Source organism: Pyrus communis, chromosome 10, assembly GCF_041283825.1.
Source record: "Pyrus communis isolate YQ-2024b chromosome 10, ASM4128382v1, whole genome shotgun sequence".
NCBI classification, from domain to species: domain Eukaryota; kingdom Viridiplantae; phylum Streptophyta; class Magnoliopsida; order Rosales; family Rosaceae; genus Pyrus; species Pyrus communis.
The window spans coordinates 4,113,363-4,131,430 of record NC_142574.1 but is presented as its reverse complement, the minus strand read 5'-3'; the positions used below and the strand labels follow the sequence as shown (position 1 = coordinate 4,131,430).

General features: G+C 38.2%; 4 protein-coding genes across 4 annotated transcripts; 1 reads left to right on the top strand and 3 right to left on the bottom strand.

Moving 5' to 3' along the window:
• The first annotated feature begins 2,017 nt into the window (after positions 1–2,017).
• On the top strand, positions 2,018–3,401 carry LOC137728946 (protein EXORDIUM-like 2). Its single transcript, XM_068467759.2, has one exon. It carries the CDS (start codon positions 2,088–2,090, stop codon positions 2,967–2,969), a length of 882 nt encoding a protein of 293 aa, XP_068323860.2. The 5' UTR covers positions 2,018–2,087; the 3' UTR covers positions 2,970–3,401.
• A 1,550-nt stretch (positions 3,402–4,951) lies between these two features.
• On the bottom strand, positions 4,952–6,421 carry LOC137728948 (small ribosomal subunit protein uS13c). Its single transcript, XM_068467761.2, has 3 exons — positions 5,985–6,421; positions 5,695–5,919; positions 4,952–5,356 (listed from the first exon to the last, which is right to left on the bottom strand). The coding sequence occupies exons 1-3, from the start codon at positions 6,096–6,098 to the stop codon at positions 5,192–5,194; spliced, it is 504 nt and encodes a 167-aa protein (XP_068323862.1). The 5' UTR covers positions 6,099–6,421; the 3' UTR covers positions 4,952–5,191.
• Positions 6,422–7,397: 976 nt separating this feature from the next.
• On the bottom strand, positions 7,398–9,106 carry LOC137728947 (small ribosomal subunit protein uS13m). The gene is made up of 3 exons (XM_068467760.2): positions 8,947–9,106; positions 7,857–8,084; positions 7,398–7,762 (listed from the first exon to the last, which is right to left on the bottom strand). Exons 1-3 carry the CDS (start codon positions 9,016–9,018, stop codon positions 7,589–7,591), a joined length of 474 nt encoding a protein of 157 aa, XP_068323861.2. The 5' UTR covers positions 9,019–9,106; the 3' UTR covers positions 7,398–7,588.
• Positions 9,107–10,929: 1,823 nt separating this feature from the next.
• On the bottom strand, positions 10,930–15,900 carry LOC137729579 (ABC transporter G family member 1-like). The gene is made up of 8 exons (XM_068468554.2): positions 15,516–15,900; positions 13,559–13,638; positions 12,872–13,342; positions 12,674–12,760; positions 12,468–12,587; positions 12,145–12,339; positions 11,961–12,047; positions 10,930–11,875 (listed from the first exon to the last, which is right to left on the bottom strand). The coding sequence occupies exons 1-8, from the start codon at positions 15,847–15,849 to the stop codon at positions 11,192–11,194; spliced, it is 2,058 nt and encodes a 685-aa protein (XP_068324655.2). The 5' UTR covers positions 15,850–15,900; the 3' UTR covers positions 10,930–11,191.
• Between the last annotated feature and the right edge of the window lie 2,168 nt (positions 15,901–18,068).

Here is an 18,068-nt window from a genome sequence, read left to right as displayed (position 1 = left end):
GTCGTGAACTGGTTCCACGTAAATTATTTTATTTTCTCCAAGGAGCGACTGAGGTTCATATTTAATTATATAATATTCAACCGGCAACAATCATGCATGCGGGAGCATAATATCTTTGGAATAATCCCCCAAAAGCAGTGAATAAATTTGGGTCTGGAAGTTTGCACCTAGGCAAAGCTTGTACTCTTCTTGTAGCTAGATGATGTCATTGTTTATCAACAAATTTTTTTATTTATTTCTACAATCTATTTGTATTATTTTCGTAATAGAAATGAGACTCGTACTTATTGAACAGCCTTATTTTTATTAGAAAGATAGTACAATTAGATATCAAGTGTAGCAGTACTCTTTATCAACTCCTCCATAGTGGACCTCCTTTGACTTTTTTTCCTTTTTTTTTTTGAAAAAAAAAAGACAACCCATGACAAATCACGAATTTTTCACTTATTTCAGGCTAGACCTACTAGGTGGGGCTACCAAATGGAAGAAAAGAACCGATGGAGATTAGAGTGGAGGGCGCAGATGAATGTGTCACGAATCCTTGTACGCCTCAACAAGTAGAAATTAATACAAAAAACGAAGCAAAAGAGCACTCGAAGAAAACTTTAAGAATGTGATAATATGATTAATATCTATCGTTAAACTTTTAAATTGAAACTGAGAATAATCTTAGAAACATCATCACATTTCTCAATTATTTATCTAAATTGATATGATAATAGTTCACTCGTTCATAATATTTACAAGTTAATTTAAAACACAAGATTATACCGTGTAAGAAAAAAAAAAAAAAAATGAGCCGTTGGAAAAAAATAGTCGATGAAAGGCACCATCATCCACCATGCCGCTGATGCCCAATACGACAATACGACGAAGTCGAACCAGTAGAGGGTCTTCTGCATGTGGGGGCTAGAGCGAGCTCCGACGATGCTCATTTCTTCGTCGAAGGTAGGCATCAGGGCTTGAGAGAGGACAAGAAGCCATGGAGGACTTGGACACTGATTCATGAAGTTGGATTGATTGCAGCCATTCCATTAGTGATAAGCTGCTGGTGTGCATCATATGTTGGGAGTAATGTTAGGGATATTATGTAGTTCAATCACATTAGTGTACTATATAATAGGGCAGTTGATTCATACAATCAATATTATACGCACCATTTGACATATTAGATGTTACACCAAGTACAAAAATATGATTTTCCTATAATTTTTCAGATATAGGTAACAACACAAGAAGAGAGAGGTAAAGGGTAAAATAATTGGGATTCTAGGAGGTGGCATAACTCTTAGCCATTGAATCTAGGTTGAATGGTCCTGATTTAAAGAAGGGTAAGGGAGGGGAGAGAGATGGAAGGGGAGAGAAATGGTCCCTTAAACGTTGTCAAGGCAAGAAAATAAACCATTTTTGTCATATGTGACACAACGGAGTTTATGGTTTGGGGTTCACAAACAGTCATCTTTAGATAAAATCCTGAAATACCAAAAGTTATGAGAAAAATTCTCATTTTTTGATTTTTTATTAAATGAAACGATACGTGGCCTAAAAACAGATTATACGGCTTGCTCAAGAAAACTAAAAAACAAGGCCTTAACCCTAACAGCACAAACACAAGTGAGAATTTGCAAATATTATTGAAGGTCGATTCAAATTCTGGTAACCATTAAAAACAAAATCACATGTACAATGGGAGTAATTTTGACATAATCATTTTAATTATTCACAATTTATTTTTATTTTTACGTGTCAAATAAAATAATCACACAAAATTATGAGGGTGAGAGCCATGCGGGGTGATGAGTCTAAGCGCTTAAAAGCGGGGCATCAATTTCCTGGGACAACCCTCTCTAGTTTCATTACCCCGCATCCGAGAAACCTTACAGCCTGGCAAATTCTCCGGTCTCGAGAGCCCTCAATGTCTAATCACCAACTCCCACGTGGACGCCTAAGACAGAGAAACCTTTGCTATCTACAGCTGTCTCCCTTATCGTCCGAATATAAATACCACCCCAAACCAAATTCGTAGTATTCATTCACTCTCCCCACTCCCAATTCCCAGCAAAAGCCTTAAATTCTTGCCCCTCGCAATGTATCCTATTTACCACTTTGCCACTTCTCTCTTGCTGCTCATGTTTCTGGCCGAGCCCGGTATGGGTGCTTTAGTGGAGGAGCAGCCCCTGGTGCTCAAGTACCACAACGGCGCTCTTCTCAAGGGCAACATCACCGTCAATCTCATCTGGTACGGCCACTTCACCCCAATCCAACGGTCCATCATCGTCGACTTCATCCACTCCCTCGCCCCTCGGCGCGGCCCACTCCCCTCTGCCTCCTCCTGGTGGAAAACCACCGAAAAGTACAAGGGCGGCGCCTCCAATCTCGTCGTCGGCAGGCAAATCCTCCACGAGGCCTACTCTCTCGGAAAGTCCCTCGGGAACCGGCACCTGGTAGCCCTCGCCGGAAAAGTGAACGCGTTGAAGGCCATCAACGTGGTTTTGACTGCCAGTGACGTGGCGGTCGATGGATTCTGTAGCCGCTGCGGGACGCACGGCTCCGCCCAGGACAAGAAGTCGGCTTACGTGTGGGTTGGGAACTCGTTGGTCCAGTGCCCCGGCCAATGCGCCTGGCCCTTTCACCAGCCCATTTACGGCCCGCAAACCCCGCCGTTAGTGGCCCCAAACGGCGACGTCGGAGTTGACGGCATAATCATAAACCTCGCCACTCTCTTGGCGGGAACCGTAACCAATCCGTACAACAATGGATACTTCCAAGGGCCGGCCAGCGCGCCGCTCGAGGCGGTCTCCGCCTGCACGGGCATTTTCGGAACCGGGGCATACCCGGGTTATCCGGGTCAAGTCTTGGTGGACAAGGCGACCGGGGCGAGCTACAACGCGGTCGGGGTGAACGGGCGGAGGTTTCTACTGCCAGCCATGTGGGACCCGCAGACCTCTGCATGCAAGCCCCTTGTGTGACCGACGTGGCAATCATCTGTGCCGCAAGCGATCGTGTAGATATTATTATAATATTTTATATATATAATTACATAATGTGATGATGGGATGGTGTCCGATGAGGACGGGGAGTGGATAGGGTTGGGGGTTTTTGTACACACTTCAAGTTTGTCGTCTTGCGTGACGTGTTAATCAAGTGGAAATAAAGTGGTTATGGGTCAATAGTGCAATTATAGAGAGAGAAAATGTTGTCTTTAAAAGTTAAAAGATGAAAAGATGAAAAGATGAAAGGATGGTGCTCGTTTTCGCTTTACAAGCAAGAGTTTGTATTTTATCGCATAAACAAAAGCTAAATGATGGGTTAGCAACCAGGGTGGTCGACGATGGCGTATCAAGTCAATAATATATATTTTTATATTATCTTAATGGTCAATAATATATATTTTTATATTATCTTTGTAATCTTAATATTATAAGTACGAGACGTCGCTCACGTAATTCGGTTTCTTAATAGCCGGACGGAGGGCAAAATTTTCTCACACTTAATTTCGACTTGCGTGTTTAGAGAGAAAAAAGAAAAGAATCCCGTGTAACACTACTTTTCAACGACACACGGTTATTTTGTTTTTATGCTTAAGTGATAAGGCACCACATTTACTATGGTTAGTTTTTTTGTCGTATTCACTTTAGTCTATGTCAATTTGACTATCCACAAGTAGATTTATTTATTTATTTTATATTTTTCTTTTCCAAACGATAATTATTTAGCTAAGGGAAGCAAGTAAACTTAGTGCCACAACAAACTAACAATAATATTGTTCAAACTCGCATTTGATGACCTAAAACCTCTCACTTACAAGTGAAAAGAAATATCACTAAACAGTAGTACTAATTAATAGTTTGGTACTAAGATGCTTTTATAAAAAATGGGTATAAAAAAAAACTGAGCTCAAAAAGGTGTTTGGTAAACACTTAAAAACAACTTATTTTCACAGTTTTGGGTGAAAATAAGCTGAAAAAGTGAAGCAACAAAAATGAGCTTATTCTCACAACACAGCAGAAGCAGTTTTTTTTCAAAATACAGAAATACCAAACCAGTCCTAAGTAGCATCACAAGTGGATTCTTGTGTCCATAACAACAACGTTGTAACATAATTAATTAACAGATTTAGCTATAAGACTTTCATCACGTGAACGTAATACAATATCATGGTGCCCGTTTGAAAGTAAACACCTTTACTTTCAACCCAAGACCATAGAATAATCATACACTTGGAAGACAAAATGCAATGAACATAAATACTAGTACCATGCTCAGTAACTTCTTCAATGCATAAGAGAAGTTTTAGTATATTTGTACCCATGTTTACTACGTAACCATACCAAGCTCAGCAACTTCTTCCCCCGAAAATACTCACGTAACTAGCCAATTTCAATTTTTCAACATTTATATTATAGAGCAACAGCTACAGAATAACAAAGGAACCAGAGGTTGAGTTTTTTGGGTGGACAGAGATGCAAAAGTATTAACCAAACATTTCAAGTTCCATACTTATCCAACTACAGTTAAAATTCATGCGTTCAAGTAATATATCGTATGAAAAGCATTCTAATTACCAGAGGAAATGTGAAACAGTAGAAATCTTCTGAACAAGTTTGTAAGGAAGTGGTGATTGATGAATGCATATAGAAATGCAAGTGGTGATTCACAAAATTGCAGAACTGTGAGTGATTAAATACGTGCTGAACACTTCAAACCCATCATACATGACAAAGCATGGAGGACAAATTCCGGCACAAGCAGGAAGAAACAGTGAAGCATGCTGGTGAAAAGACAGATGAAAAAGATGATCAAACCGAATGACAAGGATTTTGATGATTTGAGAAACTAGGCCATCTAGATTTTGTAAACAATTTCAGCAAGTTCATCGCTTCTGATTAAATTTCATAGCATTCCAAGTAGTCAAGAATCTACTGCAGTGTGACCAAGTGATTAGACAACATTTCCTTCTCAACATTTGACAATCCTATGAATAAAATTCTGATCAAACAAGAACACCAACATATACAAGTCATGATAAAATGCTCAATACACATTGATGATCCCAACTACATTTCCAAAGGTGAGGGCACAGCTCAACGAAGCAAAAGCGATCAGAACAATTGCAGTTAATGCTAAAACACAAAACCAGACAAAGGAGTTCATTACCAATTATAAAAAGAGTCGAAACCCATTCGATTACTTAACGGGCCTTTTTCTTTCCAGCAACAGTGACCCTCTTACCCTTCAGGGTCCTAGTGTTGTTCTTGGTGCGCTGTCCTCTGCAAGGCAATCCCTGGCTGTGGCGTATGCCTCTGTAGCACTGAATCTCCTTGAGTCTCCTTATATTCAAGGCATTGAACCTCCTCTGCAACATACAAAAAATCCCAATAGAACTTTCATCCAATGGAAACTGTGGCCACATCCCAAGCCAATCAGGCAATCCCATGTGCGAAAGTTATAACCCAGGACGTGCATGATTGACTTGAGATACCGCCAGAATGACATCCCATTATATGAAAAAGGAAACCCTAACAAATTAAGGGTGCATTTTGCTCCACCCATCGCAATTGATTGCGGTTAAACGAAGGTGATCTAATGCATTTGCTACATAAATGTCAAAATTTAAACTCATCTAACGACAATAAAAGTTATGCCAATGAGCAAAATTATTGTATTTGCAACAACTAAAGTTTGAGGGTTTACCAAATCTCCTTCAATCATGTACTTGGAGACTTCATCTCGGATAATGGTGAGCTCTTCTTCCGACAAATCTTTGGTGATTTTGTTCTCCATGTTGAGGTCGATTAGGATTGTTCGTGCCCTAGTACGCCCAATTCCATGAACGTACTGAAGAGAGTACTCGACCCTTTTGTTGTTGGGGATTTCAACTCCGCCAACACGCACGCATTTGATGCTCAAGCCACCAACCTGCGCAAAATCAACGAGACCCATAAATTTTGAGGTCGACCCAGAATATAAAACGTGAAATTTACCTGATTGGGGGGTCTGATTGGGAAGGAGAGGCTGTTGGAGAGGGGATTAGAGTTTCTTCCATTGCAGATTACAGAGAGGGAGGGTGCCAGAGGCATTGCCAGTGTTTGCGCCATGGCTGTGTCTGAGTTGTGGGAGTGATGAGCTTTGTGTTTGTGTGTGGATGAAGACGATGGGGTCGAGTTATCCTGTTCTGGCCAAATGTCAAGTGCGCAGCACAATATATGCGCAACGTTTCGACACCGTTGGATCAAATATGAACGGTTCTGATTAAGTTGAGATAAAAAGGTTTCACGTGGAAACGTCTGAATACTCGGTGCGGCTGAGGCTGGGGCAGTAAATGTTCCCCTTGAAAGCTGTTGGAAGTGGATAATAAGAGTATGCGAGAACGATCATGTACACAAGGAGCAAACAATCGTGATTAATATGAGGTACTGGTGTGGTGCCGGCCAAAGCCTCTTCGACAGTCAACTTTGTATAAAGTACTAGGCATCTTAGTCTGATTCGGAGCCGTTAAGTGAATGTCGGACTCATGAAGCAGTTGTATTTCGGTTCATCATTCGGCCAGTAAAATTCTTGATCCCACAATAAAAAAGAATTGAAATCATTTTGATTCTTGTGTTTTCGGCGTTTACTAAAATATGGGTAAGATAATTATTTCACTCATCATCTAAATTCAAGAATCGGATCGACAAGAGAAACTAGTTAATCTTGTTCTCTTTCGTTACTTCTCTTATTATTTTAGTTTTACAATTCTTTTCTTTTTCCATTTCTGTTAACCAAGCATGCCTGGATTTGACCTATCCGCTTACAAAAAATGAAAAGAACTGAAGGCGTTGGCTTTCTGTGGCTTTCTGTGGGGGTGCCTATGTAAGCAGAAATGTTTTATCTTTACAGGAGTGCCTATGTAAGCAGAAATGTTCAGTGACCATATCAAACACCAACTTCGGCGTCTGCCCTCGTCCAAGCAAACTCAAAAAATTGTCTGTGGCAGCTGTTTGTGGCCCTATAAGTTCTTGAACTGCCAGAATGAAATTCAAAGGTATAAGACCGAACCTTCGGAAAATCTAGTTCCCTACGAAAACTGGATTAGGCAGCAGAGCAGTCGCTTAGCAGCATTTGTGTGTACGGAAATGTAAAAGTATTGTCTACAGAAGTAGGCATGAAATGCTGATTCTTTCATAAAACCGAAAGGAAACTTCTCAATCACAAAGTTGTAGGGACGACACGAGAAATTTGTAATAACAAGACTTCTTGAATTTGATTTCACTTCTTGGTGGCAGACCCCCTCGTCAATTAAATCTAAGAGAAGTTCACTCGATATTTGAAAGCGCAAGCTTTGGTGTTCACTTTGATTTACTGCCAAGCTTGGAAACTGATGGTTACCTTTTGTTCGAATAGAAACCAAAAGAAACTTCTCAGAAAATTCTTGAGATTATAATATCCAAGAGTTGGTTTAACATAAAAGTTGGAAAGGTTAAGAGAGATGGGTGAGTGAAACTTTGAGGATAAGTAGTAAGACATCTAACAACCATGGCTTCAAAACTCAAAAGTTGTGAAAAGAAGCTGTCTTCTGTTTCCAAACTGATGACTTCTTTTATACTGACTACTTATTCTTCACCTTGTTTGATGATGCAACCGCAATCCGTGGATTAGCTTTCCTAGTCCTGGCATTGGTGCTGGTGCGCTGCCCTCGGCAAGGCAACTTATCGATGTGCCTGATCCCTTTGTAGCACTGAATGTCCTTCATTCTCTTGATGTCTCTCTCGACAACGGTCGCCTGAAAACCCCCGAAAAACCCAAACCTGTTAGTGATGCAAGTAGCACTAAAATAGAGGGAGAGGAGGGCGAGAAACAGAGAGAGCTATGTATACCAATTCCCTTCCAACTAAGTACTTGGAGATTTCATCGCCAATGGCAACAACTTCTCTTCGGGTCAAGTCCTTGGCACGTTTGTTGGTCATGTTTAGCTCAGATATGATCAAGCCAGCCCTGGCTCTGCCGATCCCACGTATGTACTGAAGCGCATACTTAAGGGGCTTATTGTCTGGAATCTCCATTCCTGCTTTTATATTCAGGCATTGCACATGGACCCCATGAAACTGCAAGTGACACAGGAAGCTCAAATATGATCATTAAACCAACATATGAATCTGTAACCTTTCAAATTTCAAATGCTTAGCATATTGGGGGTGGTAAGAATATCTCATCACGATTTTTGGATCTTAGGGTGTTGTTACAATTTATAATGAAAAAGCAACTAATTCAAAACTGTGAATTAGTCAATCATTTTAGTCGATGCAGAAATTTACAATATGGGAAAAATCTTGCATGCTAGTTGTGGGATTTGAGTGGCCGTTACCGCATTGGAGAAAACCCCTTGGTCAATACAAAATCTCAGATAAAGGGGCGACCCTAGGCTAACAAGGGTCCCCAATTTGCAAGGGTTAGGGTGAGGCAAAGAGGCTGTTTTCACGACTCAAACCTGTGACCTTTCAGTCACAAAGGAGCAACCTTTCTGTTGTGCCAAGGCTGGCCCGCAATATAAAATCACAGTTCGGGGACAAATTTTGCAGGATAGCTGCGAGATGTGAGTAGCCGATTGACGGACCAATTGGTCGGCTGATCTCACCCCGCATTGGAAAAAACCATTCAATCAACAAAAATTCTCCAATGCATGACAAATCTTAGTAAAAAAAACCAACCCCACGAGGCATGTGTTGTTTTTTCTTTACTTAGATAATTTTACAGCAACCAAATGAGGGACAATTTCAGACCCAAAAATTAAAAACCAGACGAGGCAACCAACAATTCATGAAACCCCAGAAAAATTCTAAAGCACCATCTTTAGTACGAACATGATCCACAGTCATAAACCCTAAACCCTAAACACAGTTTGTTTGAATTCAATAAAAGAAACGATTAGTCTGATAAAATTAAGTTTTTTAAGGTATTCGAACTTACCGATACAGATTGAAGGAGTCGACGACTCGCATCAGAAACGGTTGCGATTGAACCGCGTAACCCCAGCATCATCAAATGATCAATTGGTCGCTGGATACTTAGATTTTGCCACAGTCGCAGAATGCCAAAGGAAAACTCAGTCAAACCAACACTAGGGATTTTTGTCTGCCAAAATAACCGGCCTTTATCTATTTTTCATTTGGGCTTGGCCCGCTTCTATGTGCACAGAAATTTACCAAGTTATCCACATCATTTTATTTAAAACTTCCCACCTTATTTTTGTACTTTGTTCACATATAAGTTATGGTCACATAGTTGAGTTTGTTTCACGCAGTTATTTTAGACTGGACTAGCTTTAGGATTAAGTTAGATTATCTTAGACTAGAATAAACTGGACTAATTTAATGAAGCGTTTGGTACAGTATCGGACTAAAAAATTGAATATAAACAAACTATAATATTATGTTATTTAACACTTATCTAATAATATTTTATTATTTTATCTAATAATATTAATTTAACCATTTTCTTTCTTGTTTCCCACTCTACCTCTCTCTAGAACCTTCACCCATCCATTCTCTCCTACTCCATCCATTCTCTCATTTTCTCCTTGTATTTCTTGCAAAACACAATCTTTCAAAACAAGGTCATGGTAGATCTTTCAAGACAAGCTCATCCCTTTCACCTTCTTCCCACTGTTAGGTATCTTCACCTTCCTCACCTTTTTTCTCCCAAAATTTTTCGAATCTCTCTGCTCCCTCTGATACATGCGTTGGCTTCTCCGTCTGCAATTCCAGAGCAAGATAGCCATCTCAGAATTTTATGGGAAAAATGAAGAATGCGTGAAGAATGCTTGCTGATCAGCTTCTCCTATTGTTGTTATTGTTTTTCATTTTATTTTTTTTTTGTTTTGTTTAATTTTGGTGTTTCGATTTTGAGATTTTGGCAGTGGGAGAAGCTGATTTGGGGGTGGGTAAACAGAGACGAAGTAATGTACAAACGATGCAGTGTAAAAAGGAAGTAGATTTGGAGACGGGACTAACAATCCCATACATTTCAGGGGGACTCACTAAGGCTACCTAGCGAAGGACTTAGTTGGGGCAAATCCGACTTAGACTCATTAATGCTAGTCCTTCACACCAAACACGACTTAGCAATTCCAGTTAAGCCAGTCCAATCCAACAAAGTTTAGTGAGGGCAAACAAACGCCCCCTTATAGTCTAATAATATTTTTCTTTCCTTAAAAGAAAGAATTTCTAGGCTTAAATCTCGAAAATGACAAGTTTGATATCAATATATTTTTTTCATCCTTAGTGTAAATCTATCGTTATATAAAACAATAGCAAAGATAATTTTGTACTATAGCTCAGGGCTAAGGTCGTATCTAATGGAGAGGCTAAATGTCCAAAAGTCAAAAAATGGCTTGATTTGTCCAAAAACTCATCTTCAACTGATGATTAGGGTATAATTCTATGGAGCTTACTAGAATATTATTTGGCCAAAGGGGCATTAGGCTGGCTAAATGTAGCCCCCTCTTAGCCTGTTTCCTGGAGACCAGCTCCTCAGTTATAATAATTGATTCAAATCTAACAATTAGATTTGAAAACATCCAAAGGTAGTTTAATTTAACCAATAAATTTAAACTTAGAACTAACAAATTATTATAGGATATGTTTAGCCTCTTCGATTGTAGATGATATATGAGTATGACCTGACATAGTTCATTTAAGATAATTTTTTTTGCAGGGCTATAATTCTGGACAAGGATATGTTTAGTCATTTCGCTTGGAGATAGCCTAAAGAGTCATAACCTAATTTTCTATAATAAATTTGTCCGATCATTTTTTTCTTTTATACAACTCATGAAATATTTACTTAAGGAGTTGGAGATTTGAAATTACATCACTAAACGAATCGCTAGTTGGTTCTTAATTTCTTTTTAAATCCAATTAAAGGTAAAACAAACAAATATAACTCTCCATATGATTTCAAATCAGTCTTAAAACTTGAAAAATACTTTCTATTACATAAGGAGAAGCATTGGGGTAAGTTCTGCCTAATATGGTAATTATAATATTATTACACACATGATATTGTTCGAAGTACATGTATGTGTCTGTGTGTATATATATATATATATATATATATATATATATATATCTATCTACTCGCACAGCTTTATTTGTATTGCGCCATACCTTGGAATTTGTCTGTCGTAAAAACAATACATAATATTGATATTATCCTAGTGGTTCTCTCCATGCACGGGCGTAGATGAGGGATTAACCAATACTTGCAGGTTTCGCTTGGTAGGCATTGACAGAAGGGCCGTAGTAGTAGTCTTAACCTTCTCTGTAGTCTTGATGATAACCAAGAACATAACTCGATATAGAACTACCATCCCGAACAACACAGCAACATTCACCCACTTAGAATATCTCATTTCCACTTGCCATCTCTCTCTCAAAATTTGTTCGCCGCTGATGAATGGTCCTCCGGCTTCACTTGCTGGAAACATTGTTCCTTGGAATTCATTTTTGAACAATCCCTGGTATGCATACTTGTGGAAGGCAATGTAGTACATTGGATACTTCCACACCGGCGTGGGAAGATCACTTGGTAATTGGAAGAATCCACCACATAACATCAAAAGACCTTGAATTCCAGCACCAGCTATTATTCCCATGAGGTAATTGGGCACAATACTAGCAACTATCATCATAAGACTCTCAACCAACATCATGCAAGCAAGCAACACACAAGAAAAGTAGACAAAGTGTTCCAATCCGGTATGAAGTCCAGCAAGGTAATAAGTTATTGCCCCGGGAATCACTGAAATCATTATCAAGAAAGGCACAGAAGAAAATGTATTGCCAAAAGCAAATGCACAGACACCATAGTGCCCGTTCAGTCTTTCTCGTTCAAATACCTGCATTTACAACAAAAAGTAGAGTTTAGGAACACTAATTTTAACATTGATCGCTAATGAAGTATTCTAAACTAAATTAATTTACCTTCATATCTTCCACAAAGGAAGGGAATCCACCAATGGCCATGAAAGTTAGAAAACTAGATATGTACGTGAGCAGCAAGACTCTTGCCTGCAACATACGAATATTATGTACTAATTAACTGCCTACTAAGGGGACAATTTCCTTGTATACATAGTACATATATAGATCTCTCTCTCTCACTTACCTGAATAGATCTATAACCATGTCCAAGCTCATGATAGATAGTACCGAGGCCTAGGGTCATGGAGATGTAGATAGCCAGGCGCAACCAGTAATAGCCTCGATCTCTATGCATGTTCACGAAGGATCTTCTTGTAAGTACGAGAGATTGTGTAAGAAAGCCAGCACGGCTTCTCTTCTCCAATTTTTCACCAGAGTCCTAAATTTCATGTGAATTAATGTTAGTCGATGTTGTCCCCCACTAATCCTGGGGTCACTACTTCAATTTGAAATTTATTCAAAAAGGTTCATACATAATTACTTCTATGAATCTGATTACTAGTTTACCTGTTTACACAGTTCAGCTACTTGTCTTTGAACTTGCTGAAAGGTTTCAGATTCTTTATAGGACGTTATTAGAGTATCAATTGCTACTTCTGTTGGTGTGGTTACGCCTTGCTCAATGTCCTGCGACGTGTTACAAAGTTCTATTAGATTTCTAAAGGTTTATCAGCATGTTATGTGACTTCTTGTTTCCTAAGAGATTTTCTTACCTGCTCAAAATCTTTGTTTATGGTCTTAAGGAAGTGATCCGATGGATTTTGGAGAGTTGGGCATGGGAAACCAGTTAAAGTGAAAAACTGCAACCAATTAAGAACATCAGTGCATAGTTAACAATATATTTAAATAACTCTGATTTTCTGAACTTAATTAGAAATAAAGCCATCTCATATGCATGGAGCTAGCCTTACATGATTTGCTGCAGAAGCAGGACCAAAATAGACAGTTCTTCCAGAAGACAGAAGACAAAGACTATCAAAAAGTTGAAAGACTTCAGAGCTAGGCTGATGGATGGATGTAACAATAGTCCTTGGCGTTCCATCACTTTTATCAAGATTTGCAATTCTGCTCATGACATAATAAGAAGCTGCACTGTCAAGGCCGCTTGTCGGTTCGTCAAGGAAGAGAAGCTTAGGGCGTGTGAGAAGCTCAATGCAAATGCTTACTCTCCTCTTTTGGCCACCACTGAGGCCCTTAGCTCCCCAACCTCCAATCCTTGTGTTCATGGCGTCCTGCAAACCCATCTCTCTAATTGTAACTTCTGCTCTCTCTTTCTTCTCTGACTTGGCCATGAAGTCTGGCAGTTGCAGCTGAGCAGAGTAATATACGGCTTCTTTAACGGTTAACGTCGTCATTAAAGTGTCATCTTGTGTGACATATGCCTGTATCCGTATATAAGTAGATGTAATTTATTAAAAAAATATGATAAAAAGAGTGAAAAATTAAGGGAGATTTCTTCAAAATACTGCATAACATTGAATAATACAAGAATGAATGATTGAGATTGAAAATAAATGATCTAAAATAATGAAAAATCAAATCTAACGGCTAAAAGACTCGAAGCATTGAATGATACGTATAATTGAAGCCACACCCACCGAAGTTCCATAAGCTAGTGCTTGTTTATGCCCATTAATTAGGATCTTCCCTGTTTGCCTTGTGTTTGAACTCAATCTCCCTGCAGTGTATAAACATGAGTTGTAAGTTAGAGTACCTATGCACATGGTGTTTGTTAATAACTCAGCAGTCCAACAAATTAATTACGAATTAACTTGGCCCCTCAATAGATGAGCAGGGGCGGAGGCAAGAAGAGAATAGGATAGGCCTAGGCTAGGCCTATCCTCACATTTTTTTTACAAGCCTTCCCCTATAAACATCTTTCATTATTCTTCTTTACAAACCTTCTCCTATTAGTCAATAATACAAAACACATTATAAATGATCTCCTATTTAAAATTCCAACGCCCATATTTGATTCCATCCCAACACTAATTTAATATTTATTTAGTGGACATAAAATCAATAACCTTTAACATTTTGATTAAAAAAAAAAAATCTCTTAACATTAAACCTGTCCATTTTTAATTAAAACAAAAAACTTCTTTGGTCTTTCTTTCACAGTCAACCCAGGAGCAAGAGTCCAAGACTGAAAAGCTATTATTCTTCTCATTTCTTGAAATTTCATATCTATTTTCATGTAAAATTCAAATTAATTCAACAAAAACAATACTATTTGTAAAATCTGTCTTACTTTCTATAATTTTTTTTGTTGTTTCTCGTCTATCTAACATCTTACTTAAGTGTTAAGAGTTTGGACCTTTTGATTAATTCTTCTTATTAAATTTAATAGTATAGATAACGACGTTATCATGCAACAATTTCAAAATATGAAAATTCTTGAGAGACAATTATGATTATTGAAAATATAAAATATTATAGATGCACGTGTTATTATGGTGTTTTGATTAGTAGTTTTGTAACTGTTATTCATCATATTTCTTTGCATTTGTGAAAGGCTCCTCCTCACATGAAATCCTAGCTCCACCACTATAGATAAGGAGGGGTTCCTCCCCAAGTCACTACATGACCGACTTTACAAAACTTCATGTTTATAATATGGAAAAATTGTTCATCCTATAAAGCACTTTGTAAAGATCATCTTGCAATCACTAAAATATGAGACTGTTTAGTCATTGAACTATATAAAAACATGAACGAAAAATTTGCATCGTATGTACTATTTGCATAGGATGACCTGTGAGCAGTTTTATCAGTAGTAAAGACCTCAATGCAATTCGTGTTGTAAATCCAACATCGGAGTTTGATAAAACAATTTTCAACAGATAATTACATGGTTTCATTCCTAATTACATTAAGGTTTTTTGTGATAAAAAACAACACATATCGGGTTGTGTATATGGTTAATTTGGGACAATATTTGAAATTTTGACATAGTATAAGATCGAATTTTATTTGAGCTATAATACTGGGTTTTTAATTACTTTGACATGACCCCAATTAATGGGTCTAATCCAAGTGTGTAGTATTCACGTGCTTGTCTTTTCCTTATTCGGTGTGGAATTCAATTTTCACCTAATCCAATAAAAGTATGGTTTCACGTGAGGAGCATGTTGAAAATCCCATGCTGACCTGGTAGTTTGGCAAAAAAAAAATCTTATCTTAATTATAATTACGTAGTTCCATTCCTACTAATATCGATGCATGTTATAATAAAGCCCAACACCTACTAGACTTTGCAAGTTGTTAAATTAGGACAATATTGATGTGTTTAGTAGTGGATTGCTTGCACAATTCTAAAATCTTGATATTTAAATGTGGAACTGTTCATTATATATTGTATTTATTATGTTAATTTTCTGATGCGAGATTTTAAAATTATTTCACAAATTCATATAAATATTGTTTGACTAGACAACCAAAAAATAGCATCCGGATGCTTATCTCTGTACCTGCATGCAATCGTTAACCGTGCTGAAATTATATCTCGTAGAATGGAAATTGGAATGAATTATTAAGTAGGGTATCGATTATTACCTCCTAAAGCATCAAGGAGAGTGGACTTGCCACAGCCAGAAGGACCCATTATAGCCAAGAGCTCCCCAGGCTTGGCATAACCAGTTAGACCTTGCAGGATTGATCTGCTGCTGCTACCAATACTGTTCTTCTTGGAAGCTACTGTCACCCACAAGTCCTCCCATGTCAGCAACACACCCTCCTCCAAATTTGCATGGTTGTTGTTTTGGACGCCGCCACCTCCTCCTCCTCCGCCAGCCCTTGGCAGTACTTGTGTTTCAATCTCCAGTACAGCTGAACCATATTCATGCTCAGTAGCATTGTGGTGGACATTAAGATTAAAAGTAGAAGCCATATGGATATGGGCAATTTCTCTTTCTGTGAGAGAGAGAGAGAGAGAGATTTTGTTGGGGAAATGGTTAAGGATGCCCGGTATTTAAAGAACCTTAAAATGTACGTAACGTGTACAAATTTTTTTCCCCTCTTGGGAAATAATTGTGGGAATAAGAGGACGGGACCGGGGCCCTCGTGTAGTCGTGTGGTTCAAGTTGTGATCTCAATTAACCAATTAGCTTTCTGGGTTGTTGGAAGGTTAGCCAAGCCAATTGGTCCACAATTAGTTTTTTTGGTTGTTAAAAGGTATTTTTCGGCTCCGTTCGGTATGCGACGAAATTTATGGGAAATTAATTTCCATGTCTTTTCTTTATTTGATAAGGAGAATTCGACTGTTTGGTTAAAGTAAAGCATAGCGATAGTCTGTGAATGCTAGTGCAATATGATTTCTGTCAGTGTTTTGGAGGTTAAAATGAAGAAATTCAACTAAGCATGGGTAAACAACTGGAGTAACTATGACTCTTTTTAGGTAGTCAAATGCCTCGTCATCTAATAAGTGACACACATGAATGGATTAATATTAACAAGATTTCTATTGTCCTTGTCTACTATCCAATGAAATCATAGCCAAGAGAATGAGCTTGGCATAATCATTGTGGAAAGAAAACCTTGTTGAGCTTGACCCTAGTCTAACTTTGTTTAATGACTAGAGAGGTGTAGTATAAGTGGGAGCTTCACATCGAAATTAAAATACCACTACTTTTAACGTTATTTTACTTATTTCATGAATCGAAGGAATGAAAAATATGAATATTTATTTCATTTGGTGTTAATAACAACTATTTTTCTAATGTTGATTCATGTTGGTTCGAAGAGCCTCCAGATAGGGGGTGGGAGGATGAGGGTTCGAATAATAGTTTCGAACGTGGGGCACATGAGTAGAAACCATTACTCAATTATATACATACACACACACGTGTGTGTGTGTATTGGTATTGAACTCGTCACCCACGAAATCCAAACTTAAGATCTCTCACATATAAGTACAAATGAATACTACAAGACCGTCCAACTTACATGTGTATGACATATATTCAACTTGTCCATATTACAAACATGACATCCAACTTAGACTTGTATGATTATGTTATTCAATTTGTCCATACTACGAACATAGCATCCAGCTTACACGTGTATGATATACACTCAACTTGTCATCACGTCAAGATTACTAATGATATGATTTTTTAAAGTTCTTCAATCAATCTCAGGAGAAATTATACAATGGTAGAAAATTTTGAAACCACAAGGAATGACACTTTCTACATGCTTTCTTTTCATCCATGTGGCGGACCACAAAGTGACGAAGGCTGCCATCACTCCCTATCACTGCAATAGCCATGTCTCCAATCTACTAAGCAAGAAGGCAGCTGCGCCAGCCTTCAACCCACACAGAGGTAGCCTAGCGAGCTTAGAACCAGGCAACACAGGTCCAGACCACAGCGCTTCCAGCAGCAGGGGCCCAGGCCCAGGCCACAGCGCCTCCAGTTGCAGCATGAGCCCAGCAAATGCAGACGCAGGCAGCCAGCCTTTTGCGTCTACCAAACAGGTTCAGCCAAACTACCAACCGATCAATTTTAACTAACGAATAATGAATTTAATTCACGGAATTTTTTTTCCAATAGGAAAGTTGGTTTGGATCAAAGGTCAATAGAACTTGGTTATTAAACAAAATCTTCAGAATTGAACCTAATAATTGACAAGAAACTTGGTTCTATTTCTATATCTAATTATCTCCAAAGGATGGCCTACTTGGGCAAGATGACCACTTTTGCGTGCTAATGTTTAACCATTATGGGAGTAATACTTATAGAGGTAAGAAAAATTTTATTTGAACCCATTATTTATCTCTCTACACTCAACTTTCCCTTTACAACCATACATATTTTTTTTTTATTACAATCAACTTTTATCTCTACACCCAATATTTATGTCAAACTCTCCTTACCTAGGGTGAACTAATATATACCAATTAAGGCTTATTATTGCCCCTGAAACTTTTATCTAGTCTTAATTTATCATCTGAATCTGGTTTTGTCTCACTTTGCCCCTTAAAACTTTCATTTTCAACTCTTTTGATTTCACTTTACCTTATTTCATTATAGAAATGTTAAATTCAAAGGCCTTTTGGACATTTCATTTTTTACAAACTTCATTTTGTTAAAGAAATGTCAAAAAAAT

Coding starts and splice junctions, on each gene's coding strand:
- LOC137729579 (XM_068468554.2), bottom strand. CDS start 15,849: ATGGCTTCTACTTTTAATCTTAATGTCCACCACAATGCTACTGAGCAT. Junction 12,761..12,871: donor CTGCTTCTGCAGCAAATCAT/GTAAGGCTAGCT, acceptor AATTGGTTGCAG/TTTTTCACTTTAACTGGTTT. Junction 11,876..11,960: donor CCTTTGTGGAAGATATGAAG/GTAAATTAATTT, acceptor TTGTAAATGCAG/GTATTTGAACGAGAAAGACT.
- LOC137728947 (XM_068467760.2), bottom strand. CDS start 9,018: ATGATGCTGGGGTTACGCGGTTCAATCGCAACCGTTTCTGATGCGAGT. Junction 8,085..8,946: donor GACTCCTTCAATCTGTATCG/GTAAGTTCGAAT, acceptor TGTCACTTGCAG/TTTCATGGGGTCCATGTGCA. Junction 7,763..7,856: donor ACTTAGTTGGAAGGGAATTG/GTATACATAGCT, acceptor GGGGGTTTTCAG/GCGACCGTTGTCGAGAGAGA.
- LOC137728948 (XM_068467761.2), bottom strand. CDS start 6,098: ATGGCGCAAACACTGGCAATGCCTCTGGCACCCTCCCTCTCTGTAATC. Junction 5,920..5,984: donor CAATCAGACCCCCCAATCAG/GTAAATTTCACG, acceptor GATTTTGCGCAG/GTTGGTGGCTTGAGCATCAA. Junction 5,357..5,694: donor ACATGATTGAAGGAGATTTG/GTAAACCCTCAA, acceptor TGTATGTTGCAG/AGGAGGTTCAATGCCTTGAA.
- LOC137728946 (XM_068467759.2), top strand. CDS start 2,088: ATGTATCCTATTTACCACTTTGCCACTTCTCTCTTGCTGCTCATGTTT.